This window comes from Aspergillus brunneoviolaceus, assembly GCF_003184695.1.
Source record: "Aspergillus brunneoviolaceus CBS 621.78 unplaced genomic scaffold BO95scaffold_4, whole genome shotgun sequence".
NCBI classification, from domain to species: domain Eukaryota; kingdom Fungi; phylum Ascomycota; class Eurotiomycetes; order Eurotiales; family Aspergillaceae; genus Aspergillus; species Aspergillus brunneoviolaceus.
This window is the reverse complement of record NW_020290734.1, coordinates 355,650-377,317: the sequence shown is the minus strand read 5'-3', so window position 1 is coordinate 377,317 and position 21,668 is coordinate 355,650. Positions and strand designations below refer to the sequence as shown.

The 21,668-nt window shown below is 53.9% G+C and overlaps 9 protein-coding genes across 9 annotated transcripts; 5 read left to right on the top strand and 4 right to left on the bottom strand.

Moving 5' to 3' along the window:
* Positions 1–508: 508 nt before the first annotated feature.
* On the top strand, positions 509–1,434 carry BO95DRAFT_438380 (uncharacterized protein). Its single transcript, XM_025585503.1, has one exon. It carries the CDS (start codon positions 993–995, stop codon positions 1,212–1,214), a length of 222 nt encoding a protein of 73 aa, XP_025447101.1. The 5' UTR covers positions 509–992; the 3' UTR covers positions 1,215–1,434.
* Positions 1,435–1,625: 191 nt separating this feature from the next.
* Positions 1,626–5,529, top strand: BO95DRAFT_478553 (glycoside hydrolase family 35 protein). Its single transcript, XM_025590041.1, has 9 exons — positions 1,626–1,665; positions 1,720–1,746; positions 1,814–2,278; positions 2,362–2,484; positions 2,536–3,227; positions 3,279–4,543; positions 4,603–4,735; positions 4,793–4,939; positions 5,004–5,529. Exons 3-9 carry the CDS (start codon positions 2,052–2,054, stop codon positions 5,396–5,398), a joined length of 2,982 nt encoding a protein of 993 aa, XP_025447100.1. The 5' UTR covers positions 1,626–1,665; positions 1,720–1,746; positions 1,814–2,051; the 3' UTR covers positions 5,399–5,529.
* A 128-nt stretch (positions 5,530–5,657) lies between these two features.
* On the bottom strand, positions 5,658–8,097 carry BO95DRAFT_510645 (heme-dependent catalase; the record flags this gene model as incomplete). The annotated part of the gene is made up of 5 exons (XM_025591370.1): positions 5,658–6,722; positions 6,794–6,958; positions 7,012–7,427; positions 7,499–7,724; positions 7,792–8,097. The coding sequence occupies 5 exons, from the start codon at positions 8,095–8,097 to the stop codon at positions 5,658–5,660; spliced, it is 2,178 nt and encodes a 725-aa protein (XP_025447099.1).
* A 1,415-nt stretch (positions 8,098–9,512) lies between these two features.
* BO95DRAFT_470280 (uncharacterized protein) lies at positions 9,513–11,761 on the bottom strand (the record flags this gene model as incomplete). The annotated part of the gene is made up of 1 exon (XM_025589507.1): positions 9,513–11,761. The coding sequence occupies one exon, from the start codon at positions 11,759–11,761 to the stop codon at positions 9,794–9,796; it is 1,968 nt and encodes a 655-aa protein (XP_025447098.1). The 3' UTR covers positions 9,513–9,793.
* Positions 11,762–12,417: 656 nt separating this feature from the next.
* On the bottom strand, positions 12,418–14,719 carry BO95DRAFT_449404 (Hsp70 family protein; the record flags this gene model as incomplete). The annotated part of the gene is made up of 9 exons (XM_025587948.1): positions 12,418–12,792; positions 12,863–13,076; positions 13,135–13,268; positions 13,323–13,425; positions 13,477–13,738; positions 13,795–13,867; positions 13,936–13,976; positions 14,030–14,542; positions 14,611–14,719. 9 exons carry the CDS (start codon positions 14,717–14,719, stop codon positions 12,418–12,420), a joined length of 1,824 nt encoding a protein of 607 aa, XP_025447097.1.
* A 301-nt stretch (positions 14,720–15,020) lies between these two features.
* On the top strand, positions 15,021–16,277 carry BO95DRAFT_449403 (uncharacterized protein; the record flags this gene model as incomplete). Its single annotated transcript, XM_025587947.1, has 2 exons — positions 15,021–15,042; positions 15,118–16,277. 2 exons carry the CDS (start codon positions 15,021–15,023, stop codon positions 16,275–16,277), a joined length of 1,182 nt encoding a protein of 393 aa, XP_025447096.1.
* Positions 16,278–16,325: 48 nt separating this feature from the next.
* Positions 16,326–17,394, bottom strand: BO95DRAFT_157244 (uncharacterized protein). The gene has a single exon (XM_025580698.1). It carries the CDS (start codon positions 17,153–17,155, stop codon positions 16,373–16,375), a length of 783 nt encoding a protein of 260 aa, XP_025447095.1. The 5' UTR covers positions 17,156–17,394; the 3' UTR covers positions 16,326–16,372.
* Positions 17,395–18,456: 1,062 nt separating this feature from the next.
* On the top strand, positions 18,457–19,456 carry BO95DRAFT_438373 (EthD domain-containing protein). Its single transcript, XM_025585502.1, has one exon. It carries the CDS (start codon positions 18,768–18,770, stop codon positions 19,170–19,172), a length of 405 nt encoding a protein of 134 aa, XP_025447094.1. The 5' UTR covers positions 18,457–18,767; the 3' UTR covers positions 19,173–19,456.
* Positions 19,457–20,037: 581 nt separating this feature from the next.
* Positions 20,038–21,644, top strand: BO95DRAFT_459056 (uncharacterized protein; the record flags this gene model as incomplete). Its single annotated transcript, XM_025588618.1, has 7 exons — positions 20,038–20,218; positions 20,281–20,300; positions 20,364–20,397; positions 20,454–20,527; positions 20,593–20,969; positions 21,075–21,170; positions 21,293–21,644. 7 exons carry the CDS (start codon positions 20,038–20,040, stop codon positions 21,642–21,644), a joined length of 1,134 nt encoding a protein of 377 aa, XP_025447093.1.
* Between the last annotated feature and the right edge of the window lie 24 nt (positions 21,645–21,668).

Genomic DNA, 21,668 nt, shown 5'->3' with positions numbered 1-21,668 from the left:
GCGGGGGAAAGCTTAGTCGGCTGTCCGTCGGGGCTAACTTTCAAATTACAAGCCGTCTTAGCTCTCGTATAGCGGTGATTGAATCGCACGAGGCTTTCAAGCTGGTACACTGTAACTTATCTTGCCTGACATAATGCCGTTGTGCCGCTGTGGGGTGGCGAGGGCGAACTGAAAATAGACATCTTTACCTTGAGGTACGCAGCGACGATATTGAGCTCCCATCTAACTCGAAGCTGCATAAGCCGGAGTATGGGACCGAGGAACCATTAATATGATATCAGGCAGAGAGTATTGAGATTTTGAAGAATTGAAGTGTTCGAGGGCATTGAAAGTGGCTGCCGAGGCCAAACAGTAAAACAAACATAGTAGAGTTGTTTTATCTCCACGTGACTGTTATCAAAACACTTACAGTGGGAAGTAACGTAACTATTACTCACTGTAGCGTACATAAGTGCCAGGCAGGCAAATGACATGCACAGTCTACAGTCTCAAAGACAATTTGGTAATTGTCGTCATCAGGCGCGATGCACCTTGATACAGAAAGCACCTTGGGCAAGTGCTAGCTATAGCGGAGGCACATTCACTACGTAGCGCAGATTACTGAACCAGTCCGTCGTTGAGTATGATGCCTCCTTCTCGCCAGATGGCCAATGAATCACCTTCACTAGTGAGCGTGACGGCAACGCCAACCTCTACCGTTGCCGCGTGGACGGGTCGGGCATGGAGAAGCTCGTGGTCACACCTGCAATGGAAGATGCAATGGCTTTATCCCCAGACGGAAGCAAAGCAGCATTTGGTTCGACTGCGAACGGCTACAAGACCATTATCTGGGTGATGGATCTGAAGACCGGCAGCAGTTGGAATTTGACCAACACAACGGTGACGGCCTGCGACCCGACGAAGATGAACGGATATTTTCGCCCGCCCGCAGTGGTCTGCAGACGGCGAATGGATTCCGTTCTCTTCAGACCGCGGTACAGACTGCCTGGGACATGACTTTGGCGTGGGCTGGGAGCATAGTCAAGAGCTTTCGATCTATGCCATCCGACCCAATGGCACCGAATCCCGAAAAGGTTGCTTCCAAAGTTGGGTATTTTCTCGGCACACCCAAGTGTTCACCAGATGGCAAGCGGACTTTCTTCTATGAGACCACGCGGGAAGGAACCTGGGAGGCCCGTGAGACTGCTGAAGTAGAGGAGGCTGCTGACGGATAGTAAGTGGGAGGACTCGATGCCCATCTATCTTCCCAACGAGCTGCCTATAGTGAGTCTAGGCGACCGGATATTTAGAACTACCTGTACCTTCGGATAATTGAAGCAAGCCTTGGTCCTTGAAAACAAGATGCGGATATTTCTTCGGATGTTTTCGGATATTTGGAGTAAGAATGGAATTACTCTCTTCTGTCCAAAGTTGTGTGGAATTCATCGACATTTGTGTAAATTGTTGTAGTGAGAGTGGCGGGAAATGCGGGGACTGCGGAGATGAAATCATGGTGTCATGTGACCCTCCGCCGGAGCTCGGACTCGATTGCCGTCCGGCCTTAGGCATCCAGCACCTCACCCCCCGTTCGTATGTTGTTATGACCACTGTCTGTATTTCACTCTTCCTCTCCCTCCCCTCAGCCATCAGTATCAACTCCCGTCATTCTTCCTCGGCATTACCCCAGTAGGTCTGTGTGACTTACCCCTGAGTCCCCCTGACTAATGCACGTAATATCAGCCCACGTACCCCCTGCATAGGTTCTCGGTGTGTATTTCTCCGTGAACCCCTCATTTCCCCGCTCGTTGCTTAATCTAATTTTGATTGTTCCAAGTCTGCACCAATCGCTTATCCCAGATTCCAGCGCTAGAGCCTGCATGAAGTCTATAGCCTGAAGACCAGGATGAGCCCACCAAACGGAGGAAATTGCCCTTGCTCTCGGCAATACCGCCAGAATCCACCATGACACCGGAGCTCAAGGGAAGTGACGATGGCTATAGATACTTAAAGCCGAGTGCACGGTTGCAGAACGAGATTTCCTCAGTATCTGATAGCTTTGGCTTATACTCACCATGAAGCTTTGGTCGTCCTTGCTGCTTGGGGCGAGTCTGCTCACCGGGACTCGGGCCACCACCGACGGTCTAACAGACCTGGTGTCCTGGGATCCGTATAGTTTGTCCGTCAATGGCAACCGACTCTTCGTTTTCTCGGGCGAATTTGCCTATCCGAGACTTCCTGTGCCCGAGCTATGGCTTGACATCTTTCAGAAGATGCGTGCCAATGGGTTCAACGCAGCCAGGTGTGTGGACACAAATGCCTCTACAATCGAACCTTTGATTCGATCTTATTGACCATTCGATATCGAGACTGATGACGATTTAGTGTCTATCTTTTCTGGAACTTCCACTCGCCCGTTAATGGAACCTTCGATTTCGAGACTGGCGCTCACAATCTGCAGCGTCTGTTCGATTACGCTCAGGAGGCTGGAATTTATCTCATTGCCCGGTAAGCCTTGCTGCCTAGAGGTCACTGGTATTGAGCTAACACACGATGCAGACCAGGGCCCTATGACAATGCTGAGATCAATGGAGGCGGTCTAGCTCTCCACTTGAGTGATGGCAGCGGAGGCTCATTGCGCACGGGCGACGCCACGTACACCGCGGCCTGGCAGCCATGGGTGGAAGAGATTGGCAAGATCATTGCTGCCAACTCCATTACCAATGGCGGACCGGTCATTCTCAACCAGATTGAAAACGAGCTGCAGGAAACGACCCACAGCGCCAGTAACACTTTAGTCCAGTACATGATTAAGTTGGAGGATGCCTTTCGGGCCGCTGGTGTCGATGTCCCCTTCACCCACAACGAAAAGGGAATGCGCTCCGAGAGCTGGTCCACAGATTACGAAGACGTTGGCGGTGCAGTGAACGTCTACGGCCTGGACTCCTATCCTGGTGGTCTCAGCTGCACCAACGAAGCCACCGGATTTAATGTCGTCCGCACCTACTACCAATGGTTCCAGAACTACAGTTACACCCAGCCCAGTTACATACCCGAGTTTGAAGGAGGGTGGTTCTCTGCTTGGGGAGCATCCTCCTTTTATGACACCTGCACGAGCGAACTTAGCCCGCAGTTTGCGGATGTGTACTACAAGAACAACATCGGTCAGAAGATAACCCTTCAAAGCATCTACATGACCTATGGTGGTACGAATTGGGGTCATCTAGCAGCCCCCGTTGTGTACACATCATGTGAGTTAATTCGTACCTGTCAAATGGGGAAGCGGCCCTGACCAGATATAGATGACTACAGCGCTCCGTTGAGTGAGAGCAGGGTGGTCCGGGACAAGATGAGCCAAACTAAGCTTATTGGCCTATACACCAGAGTGTCGACTGGACTGCTTACCGCAGACATGGAGGGCAACGGAACAGGCTACACATCCAGCACATCTGCGTATACCTGGGTGCTCCGGGACTCGCAATCCGATGCCGGGTTCTACGTTGTGCAGCAAGCGACAACCCCTTCACGCAGTTCCCTGACCTTTGACCTGGACGTGACAACCTCCGCAGGCAATGTCACATTGACCGACATCAACCTCGATGGACGACAAAGCAAGATCATCTCCACCGACTACCCGCTGGGACATAGTACCATCCTGTACGTATCAACAGATATCGCCACCTACGGAACCTTTGGTGACACCGATGTGGTTGTGCTATACTCCCGAGTCGGTCAAACTGCGTCCTTTGCGTTCAAGAACTCCGGACGCCTCAACTTCACAGAGTACGGGCCATCCGTCAACCTGACTCAGGGTTCCGGAAATTCAACCACGCCCTCGTACACCTACACCCAGGCCAGTGGTACCAGTGTCGTTCAATTTTCAAACAAGACGATCTTCTACCTTCTGGACACCGATACAGCATTCCGATTCTGGGCACCACCGACCACGAATGATCCTTACGTGACTGCTGACCAGCACATCTTTGTCATTGGGCCCTACCTGGTCCGCAACGCCTCCGTCGATGGAAGTGTTGTTAATCTCATTGGAGACAATGACAACACTACTACCATTGAGGTCTTTGCTGGCGCATCGGTGAACACTGTGAAATGGAATGGCAAGCGCATCGCCGTGACCAAAACCGCCTATGGCAGTCTGGTCGGGTCCATTGACGGGGCGTCCAGCACGATCTCACTGCCTGCTCTCAGTGGCTGGAAGGTCAAAGACTCGCTGCCTGAGCTTGAACCCGACTATGATGACTCGAACTGGACTGTGTGCAACAAGACTACCACGTTGAGCCCCGTACAGCCCTCTACTCTGCCGGTACTCTACGCGTCTGACTATGGCTACTACACTGGTATCAAGATCTACCGCGGACGCTTTGATGGCGCAAATGTTACTGGCGCCAGTCTCACCGCACAGGGAGGTGTGGGCTTCGGTTGGAATGTCTGGCTGAATGGCAACTTGGTTGCTACCCTGCCCGGTGACGCTTCCGCGACCTCATCCACTGCGACTCTGGACTTCAGCAACCAGACGCTCAAGGACACGGACAACCTTCTCACTGTTGTGGTATGTCGAATGCCGGCTTCTCATTGTTGGAGATATTTATGCTGATCATCTTACCGTAGATCGACTACACCGGCCACGATGAAACCTCCACTGCCAAGGGCGTGGAAAACCCGCGCGGCCTGCTCGCTGCGACACTGACTGGCGGAAGCTTCACCAGCTGGAAGATCCAGGGCAATGCTGGAGGAGCTGCCGGTAAGAACTTTGTTGTATCCTTTTGACAAGTCTATACCGAATCTAATAAGATGCTAGGAGCTTATGAGCTGGATCCCGTTCGTGCCCCAATGAATGAAGGCGGACTGCTGGCCGAACGCCAGGGCTGGCATCTTCCGGGCTACAATACCAAGTCATCGGATGGCTGGACTTCAGGATCCCCTCTCGATGGACTGAACAAATCCGGTAAGTTCTACCTCTGTTCTGTGTACGGTGAAAGATCGGAGAAGGAAACTAACCTCTGAATCAGGCGTCGCATTCTACCTGACCACCTTCACCCTCGACCTGCCTAAGAGCTACGACGTCCCCCTTGGCATCCGCTTCACCTCCCCATCCACCGTCAATCCCGTCCGCATCCAGCTGTTCATCAACGGCTACCAGTACGGCAAGTACGTCCCGTATCTGGGACCGCAGACCACGTTCCCGGTTCCCCCCGGCATCATCAACAACCGGGACAAGAATACCATCGGTCTGAGCGTGTGGGCCCAGACTGATGCAGGTGCCGCCTTGGAGAACATTGAGCTCGTCACCTATGGTGCCTACGCGAGTGGGTTCGACGCTGGGTCTGGCACGAGCTTCGACATGAACGGTGCGAAGCTGGGATACCAGCCTGAGTGGACTGAGGCTCGGTTGAAGTATACTTAGGTGCTTGCGTGTTTCTAAGATTGGTGATAAGATGTTTTGGGTTGATCTGATTTGCATCGTGTTTTTCTTGGGTTTCAATTCGAGTGAATATTCTCAACAATGTTTATTTAGTTATAATATGGATAGCGTCTCAATACTGCCTTCCCGTTCATTTCTAATTACTACAACCACCCATAAACAATTCAAAATCCAAGTTACCCTCCTGTACCAGGACCAACTTGTGGTGTCTCTGTATTTCAGTATCCTCCAGCAGACGACCTCATTCCTCATCCAATGCGAACCGGTCCAAGAACCTGAAAGTATACAATCCCTCCAACACCTCCGCCGCCAACCCCGTCGCATTCCCAGCGACATACACCCCGTCCCTCCCAACCTCAATGCCCGCTCCCTTCAACGCCCACTTCCCACTCCCCACTGCTCCAACTGGCTTGCCATACCGAAACGCATCCGCCAGAATCTGCCCCGGCCGACCAGGAGGATACATCGTCGTCGCATTGCCCGTCGTAAACAACCCCTCCACCCCATCCGCCACAACCACCGCATCAAACCCGGAAGCATCGGAGAGCGCATACGTCGTATTCACACCCTCAGCCCACACCTCCGCGACAACCTCCACATCAACCCCATGCACCGCCAGCACCCTAGCCAACTCCGCCCCAAGCCTCAGCGACCCCTCATGTTTAGTCGACGCCAGAACCCCGACCGATAGGCCCTCAACACTGAGCAACCGCTGCCCAAATGTCCCAACATTCACCGTCGCATTCGAGGTATAGTACCTGCCCTCAGGCTCCGGCACCTCCAACCCCAGCCCCCTGGCCACCCGCGTCGCCAACGCATGATCCACGCGGTTCAACTGCGCGACCACATTCCGCCGCACATGCACACTCGTCACCTTGGAATTCTCAAACACAATCGCATTCACCACCATCTGCTGCTCCGCGGGCACCAACGAGTTCCAGAACAGGGCCGGCTGGGACCAGTGATCGGCGAAGGTGGGGCTGGGCTCGCGCACGAGATGGCCGCTGGTGTAGCGGTAGGGGGCAGTGAAGAACCCGTGGCCGGCGGTTTGGTTCGCCTGGCGCGGGGCGGTCTGCGCGCCCATCGTGTTGGGCGTGTACGCCCAGTTGTTGGTGGGGATCTGCTGCTGGCCGAAGCCGTCGCGGTTGTTGTTGTGGACGGGCTTGCGCGGCCGGTTCACGGGCAGTTGCTCGAAGTTCGGGCCCCCATGGCGGTTTACTTGCGTGTCTAGGTAGGAGAAGAGTCGGCCTTGGAGGAGAGGGTCTTCGGTGAAGTCGATGCCGCGGATTATGTGGCCGGGTTGGAACTGCGAGGGGTGTTCATGTGAGTGAGATTGTTGGTGCGGGGAGGGGGGGAAGGGATAGAGGAGGGACGTACGCCGACTTGTTCCACCTCAGCAAAGTAGTTGGTCGGGTTGGCGTTGAGCTCCATCACGCCCAGCGGGGTGAAGGGGACGAGTTCTTCGGGAACGAACTTGGTCGGGTCAAGCAGGTCGAAGCCGAAGCGCAGCATGTCGGATTCGTCCATGATCTGGGCGCCCAGCTTTGTGTCTGTCAGTTATTGTTGGACCCTAGTCTCGAAGCAAGGAGACATACCTCCCACTTGGGGTAGCGGTCGTTCTCGATGGCATCGTGCAGATCCTGCCGGTGGAAGTCACTGTTCTTGCCGGCCGTGGCTTGCGCTTCGTCCCACACCAGACTGGCCACCCCCTGCAGCGAGCGCCACCGGTACCGGACCACCTTGCTGGTGCCGTTGGCCGTCACGAAGCGGAAGCTGTGCACGCCGTAGCCGTTCATGTGGCGGTACGAGCGCGGGATGCCGTGACCGGACATCAGCCACAGTGCGCTGTGCAGCGCCGTGCTCTGCTGGCTGAAGAAGTCCCAGGCCGAGGTGTGGGCTGTCGCCGCCTGCGGGATCTCGTTGTGCGGCATCGGCTTGATGGCGTGGACTAGGTCGGGGAACTGGATCGCGTCTTGGATGAAGAAGGGGGCGATGTTGACGCCGACGATATCTATGATGATGGTCTATATCAGTGTTTATGTCTCGGAGGTTCGCGATTTGACGTGTGCGGCTCTGGCATACCGTAATTGCCCTCATCGGTGTAGAACCGACAAGCGTGGCCGTGAACATCCCGCGCGGTATCAACACTGCCTCGGAATCCGACCACCGTTGAGAAGCGGCAGAACATGGGGGTCTCTTTGTCGGCGGCACTGAGGAAATCGGCAGCAGTCACGTTGGAGAAATCGCCGTACGATCGGAAGGTACCGTATGCGCCGGCACCACGTGCGTGCACCACTCGTTCGGGGATCTATGAAAGTAAAGAAAATTGGAAAGGTTAGACATGCAAAAGGTCAGAACAGGTACACGTCTCTCACCCTCTCATGATCGAAACGCTGCAGTTTCTGGCGGAAGATAAAATCTTCAAGAAGGGTCGGCCCTCTGTGTCCAGCCTTCAGACTCCACTGGTCCGAGATTGGGGTGCCAAAGTCGGTGGTCATATAGCTGTCAGTGTCATTGAGGTAGAGCGAGTGATCGATGGGCTGTTCGACAACCTCGATGGTGTCAGTTGGGTTGTCTGCTCGCTCGGTGAAACGAGGGGGAGTTCCCATCTCGCCGGACAGAAACGGGCATTGCGCCCCAGCGAGACCAGCAACGGCTGGCAAAAGCCAAAGATGGCGCATTGTGCAGCAAAAAGAGATGGGTGATCGATCTTGTGAGTCTTTTCGCGCACTCGTGGCTTGGATGGCTGGACAAGCGGATGCCTCTCGCAGACCCCTTTATATCGTCTACATGGAGCCGCGAGTGGGCAGATCCGACGCCTTAGTCAAGCTGGCGATTCCAGACTCCGTGTTCAATAATCAACCCATAACTGTTTGACCCTGGCAGCGCATCACAACCTGTCTGGGCGAAGAGGATCCACTCTCCTCGCTCCATTCTTGCGACCGACGCCGTAATGGGTAGCCCAAGGATGGGTAGCAGGCTACATCGTATGAGACACCACAAGGTAGTCGGAAAGCACAGACGCCAGTTCGAGGGTCATGGAAAGGCTTCTGCGGACAGGAAACAGGGCTGAGCATGACGAGTTTACCGAGCCTGGGACGGTATTAGGATCATGTTGTCTGTAAGTATACAGCTGAAGCAGAGCCGACAGAAGCCAAGCGAACAGCCAACTGTGTAGGGGCGACCATGCCGCACAGTCCTGTGCCTGGCCAAGATCATGGTCTAGCCACCAATGCTTGGTAAGAACGAAATAGACTGGGGTGGTTAAGTTAGGGCTGGGAACGCCCGACTGGAGCGGGTGCTTGGTAATCCCAACGACCTCGACCGTTCCCCCCCGGATCCACTGTTGTCCAAGAAACCTAATCGCCACGACTGTCACCTTCCCATGCTTTATTCAGCCACCAAGCTGTGCTGGATGGAGTATCTGCGCTCTCCGGGCGGTCAGCCATAATGGTCTGATCTGCTCCACCCAGAAGGGCCCGATTTCCAAGGCAATCGATTGATTTTAGCGGCTTGAGGCTTCTATAATATTCTGCAGTGGTTTTGCCGAGGCATCCATGATGCGGCGGGATTTAGGCCTCTGACTGCCGATGGAGGCTACCCTCCTGGCAGGTAATGGTGTGGAACAGATCATTTTCTTGGCACCGCTGGCAGGGAGATGCATCCATTCGGGGCGCTGATCCTCATGAAAGACAGCAATCAACTGTCTCATGAAGGTTTCACGTGTATGAAATTCTTCATCATGATGCTTCTGCCTTTTCTCCTCCTATCCTGTCAAGCAAATCTGCTGAATTTTCTAATGATGGGTGAAGTGAAATGCTGGCACGCGCGATCGGTCCACGGGGTATGCATCTTGACCTAAGGCGAGCAGTCAAGGGTGCTGCTGATTTACAAATAATCTTTTTGGTTGAACTATGATGTGTTTTTGATCCTAAATCTTCCGACTTCAATACTCAGAGGAGATACTAGTATACTGGAACCATCAACAGGTTCTGTTTTCAAGGTAAGCTCGAGCTCTCTTCGTCTGGTGGACTGGGCAATGAATATACTATAATAGTGTGAGCGAAAATTGAACCCACTTTTCGGACCTAAGGAACTCGGAATTCAGCTGACATAGGGGTTAGCCTCCTAATGGAGACTCACTGCCGGATCGCTCGCTCGATGATACAAAAAGCTTATGGCACGAAGTATGTCTTTCACCGAAGAAGGGAGTGTGTCAAGCCTTCCAGAGTTCTTGGCCGGGAAGACCAAGCAAGAAGGCGGTCAAACGCCAGTTTTTCTGCCCCCTATGTCTCACCGCCCGCGCTCGGTCCGCCCTTTCACCTTGGGAAGTTTTGAGACTTTAGAAGACCTCAATGCAAAGAGGCATGTGAAAATCTACATCCCAGGGATGAAATCCTCCACCTTGACCTTCCATCCTTGTGGGAAATGTGCTCCTTCATTGCCATCGCATCCCCCAGCCATCATCGCCACCGCGAGCAACAACGAGGATGAAGCTGGGAAATACGGCGTGGGTACTACGGTCCCCACGGGGTTGCCCACATCATCAAATTGGAAATTGGGGTGCAGCAGATACGAAACCGCCTCGTCAATGTCTCCCAACCGGACGGCAGTCATCGCCAACATCGGAAAGTCCCATCCGTACGACTTGGAGAAGTTCCATGTCTGAGCGATGCGGTCCATCGTGGCACTGACGACCGAAACATTCACACCAGTTGTCGGTGGTAGAAGCCCATACACTGCAATCTGGCTCGGATGGTCCGAGGTATAACTACTCTCCGTCCACATATCCGGCAGATCGGCGCAGATCGAGTACGCGTTATCCACGACGGGCAGCGATGCCAGATTCTCCCGCACGCGCGTCCAGGTCGCCGGGACTTCGTGACCTTGTCGCCTCTTCCAGTCCGAGGCGATATCCAGCCCGAACCGCCAGTAGGCCAGTTCGAATGTTGGATTGTAGGTTGAGTTGGGGCTGGTATTCTCCGAGGACGGATACATCGGCGGGCCGAGGTCATAAACCTGGGTCGTCGTGTTCCACCACGCGTACGACACCATCCAGGTTGCTAGCTCGTCGAGGATCGTGTCCCATTTTTGCAACGTTTCTACGGTCGGCGAGGCTCGATATTCCATCTCCGCAAAGTACATCGGATGGGGTTGCTGCCAGATTAGCAGGGCATTCTGTGGACCCGGGGCAGAGGCACCAGACGGGTCGCTCATCTTGCCCAACCGTGCGCCCTCGTATCCCTGCTTCTTTGCGCGGTCAATTGACGACGGAAGAAACCGTTCGTAGACCCCCAAACTGCGGCTCAAGATGTCCCATTTGTTCCAGCGAGCCCAGTGCCCGAGGTGCCAGAATACCATCTCCAGGTGGAACTTGCCGTACCAGCCGTTGTTCTGCAGGCCTGATTCCTGCGGTGGATCGTGACCCGCACTGTTCACGGCGAGTAGGTACTGCGAGAGGATAATGCGGCGCTGTAACTCTGCAGCATCTGACGAGTTCGACCCCGTCAGGTCGACGAAGGAGCCGGACTCCCAGTACTGCGCCCACCACTGCGTCGAGCACGTTTCGACGGTTGTAAATGACCTCTTGTCTGCCTGGATCGACGGCGTGTACGATGTGGTGAAAGTGAATCTCCCTCCCTTGCCAGTGGGCTGCACGATGTAGCGATGGGTGCCGTTGATCGGGCCGCGGATATTGCCTCTTTGCTCCGATGCAATGGTATTGTAGTAAGTCGTGCCTCCCAGGGTATGCTCGACCACTGCCTCTCGTTCTGTCGCTATCTTCAAGCGTGTGGTGTGCTCCTCGACCAAGCTCCAATTTCCCACAAATGGAGCTTCGAACTTGTTCGTCCCCGTGGTCAAAGGATAGTCGAAGAAGACACTCAGGGATCCATCTACCAGCAGAGATGACTGCACATCCACAGCCACAGTATCAGACACGGGATCTGCAACTGTCCGAACCGAAACAGCCGTTCCATGCAGCTCAAACCTTGAATCCAAAATCCCGCTGTACAAATCCAGAGTCTGCACCGTGCTAGTCACATCTGCTACCGATATATTCGCCCCCTGGTACAAGAGCCCAACCCGCCCCAGATTGACCCGATGCGGATTGGCGATGAGCCACTGCGAGATAGCCGCCTCCGCAGGATTCGAGATGCCGTAGTTGACCAGGCGGTCGTGCGTCCACCAGTCCATGCCCGTGAAGTCGGAGGGCTCGGTCTGCCCGGGGATGGTGGGCAGCGAGTCGTTGCACCAACACCAGGACGAGAGGATGTTGAATGGGAGAAAGGTCTGTAGACCGGTGATATCCGCTCCGAAAGCGAAGTCCCCGTTGCCGACCTGCATTGGTGTGGTGGTCGACAGGTTCGTGCGCACGGGATTGTACCTGCGGATCACATTTCGGCGGTCGATGATTCTAGTCGTCTCTGTGAGTGCGCCGACAGGCTCGAGGAGTGATAGGAGCGCAAAGAGCGCAAAGGGAGGCATAAATAGCATGGTTGACACACGTTGCAAAAGCGCGGGATCGAATGATCACAGCCCATCAGCGGAGTCAGGCTGGAGCTGGAAACTCGTCAAACTATTCTTTTGTTGTCTTGCACAATACTCGACATTCGTAAATCACTTTACGATGTTAGGGATCGTCTGAGAGGGCAGAATTGTTGCTTCTAGGACAGACTGCAACCAACAACCATCTCGACATGTACTCTATGCCGATCGCGGCTCCTCGGCGTAGACATAGCCGAACCCCATTCAAATAGCCTGAATATGCACGGTCCTTTCAGACATGCACGGCATCATTGGTGGAATTTTGACTATGTATGCTGCTTCCCCGCAAACTCGCTGCTGACATGGCCTTAAGATGAGATCTCCTTTGGACGATCAAATTCCGTCGAGGTTCTACATCTTAACTCTATCCGACAAAGATGCGTAATCACTTTCATACGCGATCTAGCAGAGTCTGCAGACTAGACAAATGTTCTCAGAAGAGCTTCTGCAATTGATCAGACCTCTACATCTTCCGCCGGCATCCAATGCACCGATATAGGCTCATGCTTGCTGCGAATCCGCTCTCCCTTTGACCAGAGCTGGAACGTGAGGTCTGCCGGCCCGACGACGACCTTCACCTCGAACGAGGTCCGCCAGAACGCAGGCTTAGAACTGTACCAGTGCCGGTTCTTCAGCTTCTTGTCCACATTGTCCGTGAAGATGTCCAAGTTGCACACGGTTTGCACCCCCTCGTGGTGCAGACTGCGGGGCAGCTCCCCAGGCATCCGGGTGGACATCACGATCTGGACTTTCCAGGGCTCGTTCTCTCTCCCGACGTCTGTTTTGAGATGAAATTCTTTGGTTACTCCTGCAGAGTCAATGGGGTAGCCCTTGGATAAAGGCGAGCGTTAGTGCGCTGTTAGGAACATGAGTGAAAGTGAGACGGATTGGATGGCGTACCCTTATCACTAGCCAGTCGATCTGGTCAAGCACATACATCCGGTTGTCGCGGGGATCGATCTGGACTCGTTCTCCAAGGTGGAAGTCTTTGCTGTACAGCTTGTTGCAGATGATCCCGTAGCTGACCGGCGCACAGCGGGAGCCAAAGGTGACGACGCCGCGTTTGAGCTGTTGGGTTCTGTCCATGACCAGTCCGTGGACGACGACCAATTGTCTAAAAGCAAACTCTTGTGAGCAACAACCCAGAGGTATGGCATACAAGGGTCACTTACGGCTCATCAGCTGTCAGGACTTGCATTGTGCCACTGAGGGGACCACTTGTCATGCCCGATCCACTATACCTCTCCTGCAGTTGTTGTCGCACATACGGCGAGCTGCCCAGGCCACCGGATAGAATCAGATACGTCTACGCAATCGGTCAGTCTGTTTTTCAAATCCACGATTCATCCAACCAGCCTACAATCTGGTCACTGGGATACTGCCCGCGCAGCTGCTGGATATGTCCATCTAACAGACGACACATCCCGTCAACCTTCGTGTCAAAGCATTTCTGGATGTCCTTCCTGCTGCCTGGTCAGCCGCCATAGCCGCCATCATTCGACTGTCACAATCACCAAGCAATCTGCATCTGGCCATCATATACGTCCGCCTCTGGAAAGTCCACATCAGTTTGCAGAGATGGTACATCAAGCTTGAGCCAGGGAGCTGCTGTGGCCTCGGTACCGAAGGCGCATTTGAACCGCTGAAACCGTCCGAAGGTCATTCTCCAAGCGGTTGCACTTGGGGATAAACGTAAATGATCACTTATTCTTTCCAGTCTGTCGCATATGATGCGGTGAATTTCTCTATCAATAAACACTGAGCCGATCGGATGTCCTAGAGCAATATTAGCCAGCGGCTATGGTGGGTGCCCTTGCTACATAACGAATCACCTTCCACGTGGCCGAGCTGGGAAAGTCGCGTAGGCTCACTCCGGGCCGACAGAAGCTTGAGGACATTCACATCCTAGAAATGGTGTTGGTCTGCAGGATCTGCAATAACGTCATGCCTGAAGCAGAGGGGGTAGGTAATACTGTTGTTCCGCCACCCGAGTCGCAGACCATGATTGTATCATCTTGCTGCGATTCTCAGTCAAGCACAACAACCGCAGAGAAGAAGAGCAGAAACCGACCCGATAGTGTTCATTTCCAGCGTAGACTGCCGCTGCCTCGGCTTCAGTCAATCCAATGCAGGCGCGATGATTGGGATTCTGGACGCCAATGATCTGAGCAAGCAGCCGGCGGGTTTCTTCCACCATGCGCACATCCTTCCACGTGGTTGGAACGCTGAAGAGGAACTCCACACGCTGCGTGACAAACTGCGGAATGGTGTTGTCAAAGTACGATACGACGTGCCGGTAGACGCAGCGAATATAGTCTTGGAACCATCGCTGGGCCTCGGCCAAGCTGGGGCCGCCATCCCGGGGATGCTGAGGCGAGAGATGAAGCTTAAAGAACTCCTTCAAGTCTTCTTCTGAGTTGTCTAACTCACACTGAAAGCCCCACCTTTTGACGGTTGTTTGATCAAAACTGTACGTGAGGCACGTAGGCACTTTGTTCGCCAGCTCTCCCGGCAACTTGCCTGGCCATCGCTGGATGGTTTTGGGAGGCGGCCATTCTGGGCCATACGAATAGGCCACACCTGGAAGACCAGGATTCCGAGCTAATCAGCGTTCTGAGCCGCGAGACGCTGAATGATTGGAGGCCTACCAGTGTGTGTCATGCCGAAGTCAACCCCCACCACGATGTCAGGTCGCCACTCCTCGTCCTTGTGGGCAGAGGCCTTCCTTGGGGGCCCAAGGGCCTCGATGTCACTCATTTTCTGGAGATGAGAGGGGAAATTTGTTCAATAGTTAAGAAAAGGGAGCTGACTCCCAGAGATTGAAATGAGCTCGAAGGTGCAATTTGGTGCCCCGCTTTATCCAATGCGGCTAAAATGTCCGTTCGATTGACTAGACGACGCTATTGCTCGACCATGGCCCGCAACCCTAGCTAGTCTGCCACATATCCCTGCATCGGACTTCTGCGTTCGGCTGACTCTCTCCATTTTGGATGGGGCGATAAAAGTACTTTAGCGCTCGCTGAGCCCTCCGTCACCTGGCTTTCTCACACCATTCACCATGGCGGACTCACTGCGGCCTCGTCAAGCGCAGACATCCGCGGCAGAGTCACAGTCTACCCTTTCAAGCCCCTCGCCTGAGTACTACACGAGTTCAGCCATCTCAAGCTCATATTATACCTCCGTTGCTATTACTCCCTCTGATACTACCTCCTCTCGTGCTACCTCCTCTGGCACCACACCCTTGGGAACTACACCTTCACCATCTGCTTCCCCAACAGTGACAACAGCCAAGACTGCCTCTTCCTCGGTCTCCCAGCATACTCAAACGGCTACCAACCATCCAAGCTCAGGCCATGGAGTCAGTAGTGGTGCTCTGGCAGGTGCAGTAGTTGGCTCCATTGCTGGAACCGCCGTCATCGCCCTCCTCGCCGCTTGGCTCTTTTTCCGGTCTAGACGTGATCCTCCTCGACGAGCGAGCAATCTTCAGAGCCCCGATCGACAGGGCGTAGAACTGGCAAAATCACCAGCGACTGTCCAAACTCGCCCGATTCCCGCTTCTTTCGCTGCGGGAGCGGAACAAAGCTTGTCTCTAGACTTGGCTCCCTTCATCCCACCACCTGCCGACGATCAAACTGTGAGCTCTCGCATCCAAATCCTCTTCGACCATATCAGCCTCCACGTGGACAACTACTACGCCCCCGATAGTGGTAATAGCGCCCAGCCCCACGCGCCAGAGATTCAAGAGATGATCCGATACAACTCCCCATTCATCTCTGGCCCGCTCGCGGCTACCTTGGCAAATCGTCGCGTTCGACGAGCGGCACTGACCCACGTCCTTGCTCGTACATTACTAGAGGCTATCCAGGCCGGTGGATTGCTCTTCCCGCCATTTCAAGATACCTATGAAGGGGATATCGCTCGTCTCTCCACAGGAGCTGCGATAGCGAGTGACAATGCCGCTTTTGCGTGGCGTTTGCTTACAGCTCATCTGCATGCCGAGTATCTCGATACCTCGTCCCCGGCTGCACAGAGGAACATCGCTGCTCTTGCAGGGGATTTTTCACGGACGTTCGCAGCGTTCCACAACCCACAGTTCTCTGATCCGGACGTCCGACGCCATCTAAGAAGTGTGGTGAAGGAAGCCGCCGACCTGGGCGTCTGGTTGTTCGCTCAACCGTGCTCTTTCGAGTTTGTCTGGGATGCACCGTCGCGGTCTATCGCAACTCTACCAGCAGTAGTCAAGGTCAGCGATGAGCGGGGGCAGCGACTAGCTACGCCCCGGAAAGTAGTGGAGGAAGCGACCGCGCAGATTTGACATTCGGAACGATCATCGTAGCCAACTATATCTAGCAAATCACAGTCATAATGCACTCGCAAGCCGTGTCAAACCAGTTAACTATACCCCATATATCAAACTCTCAAAACATCCCCATCAGCCAAAACCTCCTCCGCTCGATCAACAGCAGCCGCATTCCCCTTAGACTGCCTCCACCGTAGCAAATCCAACATCTCTTCCTCCAATCCACCCGACGACCCCCCTCCCGCGCCTTCTTCCCTTCCCCCCTCCGTATCCAAGCCCCCCACCAGACCATCTCCATCCTCCGGCCTCACAACCTCACCAGCCGGCAACTCCATCACATCCTGCTCCTGCTGGTATGCAGCACCACCAGCGGGAACCTGCACCCCACGCAACCGCTCAAACACCACCATCAAACTCTGGTGACACATCAGCAGCCGACTGCGCTGCAACCGCGCCCGCCGACTATCGCGACACACCCACCGCAGCTGCGTCGCCAGGCCGATACTCCCCCGACGCCGCCGGGTCTCCTGCTCCACGCGGGCCGGTTCCACCAGCCGCGCGACTGCGCGCACCGCATCGTCCAGGTCGGCCATCGTAGCTTCGATCCAGTGGGTCTCGGTGGCATCCAGCCACGTGGCCTTGAGGCGGTACAGGCGCTGTACCTCGCGGAGTTGCGTGCGGGCATGGTAGATGGTCTTGAGGAGGTCGGCGGTTTCGTCCTGGGCGGAGGAGAAGAGAGCTCTCGGGGGTGGTTGCTCGGATGACAGTGTTGTTGCTAGCGCTGAGGCCGGGGGATTGGTTGAGGAGTGGGGTTTCTTGACGGAGAGGAAGGAAGAGACGCGCGAAGAGGGCGTTGGTGTGGAATGGCCGGCATTGTTGGCGTTTGCTTCCATGGTGACGTTTTGCTTAGACGGTATGTCAGGGTGTTGCTTCAGAGTGAAGGTGAAACTCTCCGCGTACGGTACCTGTCGGGGGTGCCTTCGGCCGGTTCTTAGCGACAATGCGTGACAAGCTTGACGGCGGGGACTCGAAGCGACGGACAATGGCCTAGTGCCACGCTTGCAGGGCACGATTCTAGAATACAAATGTTCATTTTCCGTAGACGGAAAGGTGGCGATAGAAGAGGGCCAGGAGATGCAACATGGAGCCTGGATCGAGCTGCATCGTCTTTGTCGAAACTAGGGCTCAGATGGTGATGGCGCGGATATAGACCAATCAGCTCCTCAGGCCTCACCTCTAGTGCTGATGTTGTTCTGCGCCTTGACTGCGCCGCAATTTCTTATCCCTGGTAAGTACTCTTTCTAGCTTGCGACGGCTCCAGCTTAGCTTTCCTGCTTAGCCTATTTGTTACTTAGCGCACGAGAACGAGTCAGTTGGGTGCTGCGGTTGTCAGTCAATCGTGGTAGCACTCGACTGACTGTCGATGGCCTAGGCTGATTAGCGCAAGTGCGATCAGTGTCGGCTCTTCCTATGCTATGCAAGACAAAGATAAGTCTGCGTCCTCCCTCCACCAGGAATTCGTCTTCTTCCCGTTTAGGACTAGTGACAGTTAATTCTGCCGGCAACAGCCACCACCGTCCAGTCCTTATACCCACCATCTGCCTCAATAAGAAATTAGGAAGGCGGTGCTGCAGAAAGTGACGCCTGGAAGCAAACAACTTGGTGGGGGGAGTACGCAGACTACTTTCCTCCCACTATAATTTCCTCCCTATCTTCTTTGTCGGTAGATTAGTCACTTCACTACATTATTCAGCATTCCGCACAAGGACTTGTGCTAGGTGGAGAGGATGGGGGCTGCAGGCGTGGGAAGCGGATGATTTGGGTCTCAGATCGACATTGGCTGACGCTCCAGTATAGACATGCCTACCACAGTCACCTTTGATACAGGAACGAATCTTATCATGAACTACAAATTAGGTCATACGTTATTATCTAGGAATATGAGATTTATCTTGCTACGTCGAACAGCGATGATTCAATCCGAGTAGTCTGACATGGTCAGAACCGCATATACTGTATCTCGAACTGCAAATAAGCCCAGAGCATCGCGTTAAGTGGCTCAGTCTGTTGCAAAAGATGAAATATTGGAGACAAGCCAGTTGTTGACCAGTTCCCGGATCCCCCATTGTAATCCGAACATAGGAGAGAAATTCCGACCGTGGGGCTGAAGCTCAAACTCGAAGGGTCAGGTGCGCTTCTGTAGAGATGCATATGAAGGGTTAGCCGATGACCATTATGTTAGCTGACAGGCTTCTTCCCGTCGCATCTCTCAGCCTTGTTCGCCCAAATCTCGAACCTTCCAGCATCTACACGGTGATTCCTATGCTTTCTTCTTGCTCCTTCTGACTCATTGAGAGGTTATATAACTCGAGAAAAGTTTCTTAACCTCAGCATGAATACCGATCCTTAGCATCCTCACCAGCCCCACCGTCCCCACCACCAAAGCCCCGCCAGATTAGACGCTTCTCAACCACTCAGAAAATAATCATTTACTCCAACTCCATAATGACGTTGAAAGCAATTGTATTCCTTTCACGCAGTCCGAAAGTCACCCCGCAGGAGTTCAAAGACTACTACGAGAATCACCACATGCCTCTGGCGAAGGAGATCGCCGGCAGCTCGTTTCCCACCCTCCACCAGCGCTGGTACCTCGTCCGGAACCCCCGGGATCCCGCCTCCATCGATCCATCGAACACCAATTACCTCGCCAAGGTGTATGCAGGCCAAGCTGACGACTTCCCGTGGGATGTGTGCGTTGAGATGATCTTCGAAGATATGCAGCACTGGGGAGCCTTTCAGGCTAGGCTGGCTGAACAGGGGGACCGGATTGCGGAGGATGAGAAGAGGTTTATGGATCGCAGCAGGGTTTATGTGGCCGAGATTGAAGGGCCATTTGGGTCGACACCTTGAGGGTTGGCACTGGCGATGGGCGATGCGTATGATGGAAGAAGGGATTATAAAGGGTGGGGTGAAGGTATGTTGTATTATCCAAAGTGATAGTTGGGTTGCATCAAGCTAGTATTGTGCGTGCTTGGCAATGACTTCGATTCGTCCCTCTTGAATGTTTCATCTTACTGGAAGTGGTATAATGAGAAGTTCTTAATTATCTTATTTGATACATGTTTTATAAATTGATGGTAATTTGAGCTGGGCTTCTCCTGGTGCGTGCATCAGTAAAGCATGTGGTGGTGGTTCTGGAACCGGGATAACGTCAGACGCCAGCAATAAATGCTAATTTGAATGGCAGAGTGTGATCCACAGGCCAAGATGGGGTAAGTCAATCGACTGGAGACACATGAACTGCATCTGTGACGGAAGTAATCTCCAGTTTCGTAGATGATGGTTGAGCGGCCACCTTTATAAACCCTATTTCACCTTGAAGCTCGCTGTGCTCCTACCAGCTGTTTCTTTCTGAGGCGGCTTTGCTCGGACTTGGGGCGATCGGAAACCAGATCTCAAATCCCAGATCTCCAATAATCTTCCCTCGGAGGAGGGTGGGCAGGCACCACCAGTAGACGAGCTGCATGCGGGTACATCCCTCGTATAGCCCGCAAACCATGGCTCAGGTCGGAATCTAGAACCTTAAGAAGTGATGGTGTCAGTGGCAACGACTCTTTGCTTTCTCCTTTTTACCCCCGCAAGATCCTGTGGAGAAAAGCTCAAATTTTGACATATGTCATTCCTTCGCATACCCACTTTGCCTGTCAATAATGTTCATTCAGCGACTGATGCTGCAAGCTCGCACTTTGCGTTCTAGTCTTGCCTTCGAGCAGCGATGAATGTGACAGGACCGGTGCTACCCCCACCTGGCGAAACAGTGAATCCCAATCCTCGGCCATGGCTGTTCACAGCGAACTGCATCGCGATCGCCGTGGGTCTTGCGCTGAGCACAGTCTTCCTGGTGATCCGAATCTACACCAAGGCACGGATTCTGCGGAAGTTCTGGTGGGATGATGGTGTGTACTCACTCACTCCTCATTTCAATGGCTCCAGTGAAACTGACTCCTAGCCCGCACAGTATTCATTCTCCTGGCCTGGGTAAGTACACACAGGTTGAGTGTACAATGGAAAGGACAAAGTGATTGATCCCCAGAGCAACAGATCTTTTCCGTCAGCACCCAGGCGGTCATTATATGTATGGACATATCGTTTCAGCAAATCCAACAACGCATCTAACCCGCCTACCTTTAGATGGCTGCCTCGATGCAGGCTTTGCAATAGACATCTGGGACCTGTCTGTCTCAGAACTCGTCACCTATCGAAAGGTACTCAATGATACATCCATTGCTACCATTCGCGACTGGGATTAATCGGAGTACGATGACATTAGACCATTCTTGCCATGGCGGTGATCCACATCCAGGCGCTAGCGTTCGCCAAATTCGCCGTCCTGATGCTGTACTACCGAGTCCTCAAGTTCATCACTCCGTGGCGGTACACACTCTGGGCCGTGGGTAGTAGCATCGGACTCTACAGTGTTATCCTAGTCTTCATGCTTATCTTCGCCTGCGTGCCGATCGAGGATGGCTGGTCCCTCACCCGCCCTAGTGCCTGCCGACGACGATCGGGCCTCTATCTGGCCACCGCAATCGCCAACACCGCCAGCGACAGCATCTTGCTGCTCATCCCGATGATCTTTATCTGGGCCCTGAACTTACCATTCATGCAGAAGATTGGTTTATTCTGCCTGCTTGGTTTGGGATGTCTGTACGTGATTCTTGTTTGACCTCCATTTGTGATCACGTCCCCAGTATCAATATCAAGGGTGGTAACTGACCCGTTGGGATGCCCTTGGGGCTTTGTGTTGAACAGTACGGTTGTGACCAGTATCGTTCGCCTGGTCACTCTCATTCCTCTTCTCGATTCGAATAACCAGCCCCATAACATCGGGCTTGTGTGTCTCTTTATGTATGTGCCTTCAGTCGCATGAACAAGAGTTCTCCTGCCCAGTGTCCCCTCCCCCGCCCGTTTCTTTTCTTGCTTTTTCTGTAATGCTGAGCCCCCACTAACACGCGACAACCCATCTACAGAGTCCTCGAAGCAAATTTCATTATCCTCTGCGGCTGCCTCCCCTTCACGCGCGCGTTCCTGCACCACTACGCCCCGAAATGGTTCTCCTCGCGCAACGGGAGTCGGGGCGACCGGTATTACTTGATGGGGACGCCCCCCTCCAGCCTGACCTCGCCCTCGCACATGACCCCCCCATCCAACATGGCTTCGCCAGCTGTATCATCACCGGAATACCGTCGCAGACCATCGTACTTCGATATTGAAGCCATTCTGAACGACATACCACCGGCGGAATGTTCTGAGTTTGCGGGTCCACCGAGAGAGCCCCTGCCAGCTTGGAAAGGGCCGATACGAAGTGACATGATCGATTGACTGAAGACCTTTCCGAAACTAAAA